This window comes from Cyprinodon variegatus, unplaced genomic scaffold (assembly GCF_000732505.1).
Source record: "Cyprinodon variegatus isolate N-32 unplaced genomic scaffold, C_variegatus-1.0 Scaffold1687, whole genome shotgun sequence".
NCBI classification, from domain to species: domain Eukaryota; kingdom Metazoa; phylum Chordata; class Actinopteri; order Cyprinodontiformes; family Cyprinodontidae; genus Cyprinodon; species Cyprinodon variegatus.
Window position 1 is genome coordinate 52,150 of NW_015152140.1, and position 3,437 is coordinate 55,586.

The 3,437-nt window shown below is 40.6% G+C and overlaps 1 protein-coding gene across 1 annotated transcript in view; it reads left to right on the top strand.

The window, feature by feature from the left end:
* The window catches only part of LOC107104313 (transient receptor potential cation channel subfamily M member 4-like), an 80,656-nt gene that overhangs the window by 28,446 nt on the left and 48,773 nt on the right, over window positions 1-3,437 (top strand). Inside the window, exons 5-6 of the mRNA XM_015404297.1 lie at window positions 2,453-2,622; window positions 2,705-2,882. Coding sequence (XP_015259783.1) covers window positions 2,453-2,622; window positions 2,705-2,882 — 348 coding nt within the window. The remainder of the gene's footprint in view (window positions 1-2,452; window positions 2,623-2,704; window positions 2,883-3,437) is intronic.

Here is a 3,437-nt window from a genome sequence, read left to right on the forward strand (position 1 = left end):
TACTATGAGAAAAAGCAGAGAGAGCAGAACGTTAGAGATTGAACTAACAGATTCTTTTGGTTTGGATGTGTTATTTATTGTTTTATGGCTTTGTTGTAAAGCACTTCGGGTACCATTTGGCTATTGTAAATTAGATTGATTGATTGATTGATTGATTGATTGATTGATTGATTGATTGATTGATTGATTGATTGATTGATTTATTGATTTATTGATTTATTGATTGAAGCAAAGAGCAAGCAGTAGGTGGGAGAGGGAATTCCTTATAGATACCACCCAGGCTGCTGAATCATATGGCCAACAAAGCAAATAGTCTGTGATGCGGCACTGTGGTCGCAGACGACTGGCAGGAGCCCACAGGGCCTCCTTGGGAGGTCAGTTTTCAAGGCAGGAATCTTCCCCATCCCAAACTTAGGGGCCTCCTGCTTTGCAGCAAGCAGCATCAGCTGTCTGACAAAGAAAAAAACAGGCTCATCGCAGATGCAGAGGACATCTGTTGGACTAATTGATTGACCTGCCTCTTGCACAACCCCAGTAGGGTGAGCACACCCACAGCTCTGAGCACTAGCAGCCAGCAAACTGACAGAGGAAGCGGAAAGACCACTGAATGCACGTGTCCATAAAACCATTTACAACTAAACCTGCAGGCAAGAAGATTAGAAGGGACTGAACTCCTGGTGTCACATGATTATGTAAACCTAGGTTGATCACTGGTAGGTTATTGCTTCCTATTCTTGACTTGTGCAAGAGTGATCATGCAGTGCTTGACGCACCGCCTCTGTCTCTGGCTGTCAGAAGGGATGAACTTAAAATACTTCTACCAACAGAGACAGAGAAATCTCCTGGCGGTTGCTTGTCAGGATACCTGTAGGCTCACTTGTATACTGATTACTGATTGATCCTTTTTTTTAAGGAGCAGGGTACTGCAATGCACAGCAGAACCTTAGTGATGTTCAGTTACTTTTGGTAGGTTGGATTTTAGGTGCACTACCCCTCTTAGCATATAGCCGGCCTCAATCAAGGTCAAATATTGAGTTGGTGGGGGCGGTAAAAACTCTGCTGAAATGATGCTGACATTAATCTTGTTCCCTAAGAGGGGCTGAGATCCCGCCTCCTTTCCGTTATCCAGGCAGATCTAATGGGAGCAGAAGGCTCAGTAACCAGGAGATCAGTGGATGGCTGGTTGGGATCAATATAAATGCTGGAGAAACTTCAAAACCAGATCTATTTTCTATGGCAGTGCAGGAAGCAGAGGCCATTGACCCTCCACCAGTTGCTGTTTCTCACTACTTACCACCAGAGATTTTGCTGCGTGATCTGTTTTCAGTTTCTAAAGAGATCACAGTGTAAAATCTCTTAGAATAACATCTGTAGTTCAGAAATGAAACAGGATGCTGCTGGACTGAACTGTGCGAGATGACAATGCTTCTGAGGACTAGCTTTGTCACAACCTTTATTCCATTTAAAACTGAAACCATATAAAGAGCAATTAGTTATTTCTCCCATTGCTCGCTCTCTGCTCATAGTTGTTGGGTTGTGCTCAATCATATGGTTAAAGTGTCTTGGTTTGTGAATTAGCATTGGTTTGCACTGTTTACTACTGTGATGCTAAGCAGACTCCAGACTTAACTTACCCAGAAATAAAATGTTCTCACAAAAACAACACAGAAAACTTAATTAGTTCATATGAGTACATTTTGATTCAAAAACCAATTCCTCGCATATTTTTAAACACTGATCTGCTCTTTAAAGGTCACTATAAAATAGATGAAAGAGAATTAACATTTAGGACCCAAAATCATTACAGAACAGGGATATGTTTCATAATTTTTATTTTATTTCTCTATTCATTTCTAACACGTTGATTTAAGCATTTTTAAATGACTAATTGAGCCCATATAGTGATTAATCCTTTGGATCATTTCTATTTCTGTTGGCGTCTCATATTATAAATTATATATTTTTTGCTCTTAACCATAAAAAAAACTTAACCTTAAAAATGTAGAATGAAAAATGGTATTTGTTACAGTATTGATATTGAGTTAAACTTATAGTGTTTTCCTACAGGGCTCAGTGTCCCAGTCCTATTTATTACCAATAATACTTCATTATATGACTGAGTCGAAAATTGTGTTTAATAACAAAAACTACTTTAATATTAATAGCTTTTAATTGTTGTGTGTGTTACTATATAATTTATTAGTTGCAAATCACTGCAAGTAAGTTTTTTGGCTCATAAAACCTAAAATGTTTCATATTTGTCAAACATAGAAGTTTGCGATTAAGCAAAGCTGAGTTAGCCTCTTTTCTTCCTTTCAACATAAAATCCTTTAGAAATGATGAAATGCTCCTTTACTCATATCTTAGGTTGATGCCTTTAGCTTCTTGTAATATCTCCAGCGTTTATTCTCAGGTCTTACTTGCTTCAGCATCTCCAATTTTACTTCTCCAGAGACCTGGATTTTGACGGGAGGTCTGAGAGAGGGAGTCTCCCGCTGCGTAGGAGAGGCTGTGAAAGACCATGGGGCTGTGGCTTCAGCTGGGTCCCAGAAAAAGGTCATTGCCATCGGAGTGGCCCCTTGGGGTCTGGTGTACAACAGGAAGCAGCTTGTCAACGCCCAGGTACTCAAGAGTCTAATAACCTTAAAGTAAGTTTGAAACCAAGGGCTGCTGACTCTTTGTTTCTGGTGTTGCTGGTTTGAAGGGAAGTTTCCCAGCTCGGTATTACGTCCAGAACACGACACATGACACCAACTGTTTGGACAACAGCTGCCAAGCCTTCCTCCTGGTGGATGATGGCAGCGTTGGTCAGCGAGGTGGAGAGGCAGCCTTTCAAGCTAATCTGGAGGACTACATTTCCCATCAGCGCACAGGCATATGGGGTAAGAAGGTTTTGGTTTTTTTTACCCTTTTTCATCTTTTAATAAATATTGAATTGACATGGTAGGAACCATTGGACCACAGAAGTCAGTCTTTGGGTCAAAGGACTCCTATTATAAAGTAGAAATGAGTCGGAGCAGCTATGATCAGTGCCGCTCCGATAGTGGCTGCGGTAAGACAGGAAGTAGGAAGAGGAAGCAGGAAGTTCCCTATGGACTAATAATATCCACACCCCACTATTTATTCAGGCTTGCTAAGGCTGCTGCTGCTGGAATCAGAGAATTAGCTTAAAATTCAAAATATAGTTTCATATTTTGCTCTGATTATGTTCCGTCACATAGGAGAAATCTTCTTTACCATAAGTACCATTTACCGTTTACTGGTCTTCCTGTCGGGGAAACAGGCTTCAGGTTTGGGAATTGACGAACTGAAAAGTGCATCATTGGAATATTTAAAGAAACAAGTTTAATTCAAGAGCGTCCCATCTACTGGCTCCCAGGAATGCACTAAACGCTATAAACAGCTTCACCTGTTCTATAGTGGATGGTTTGCTATAA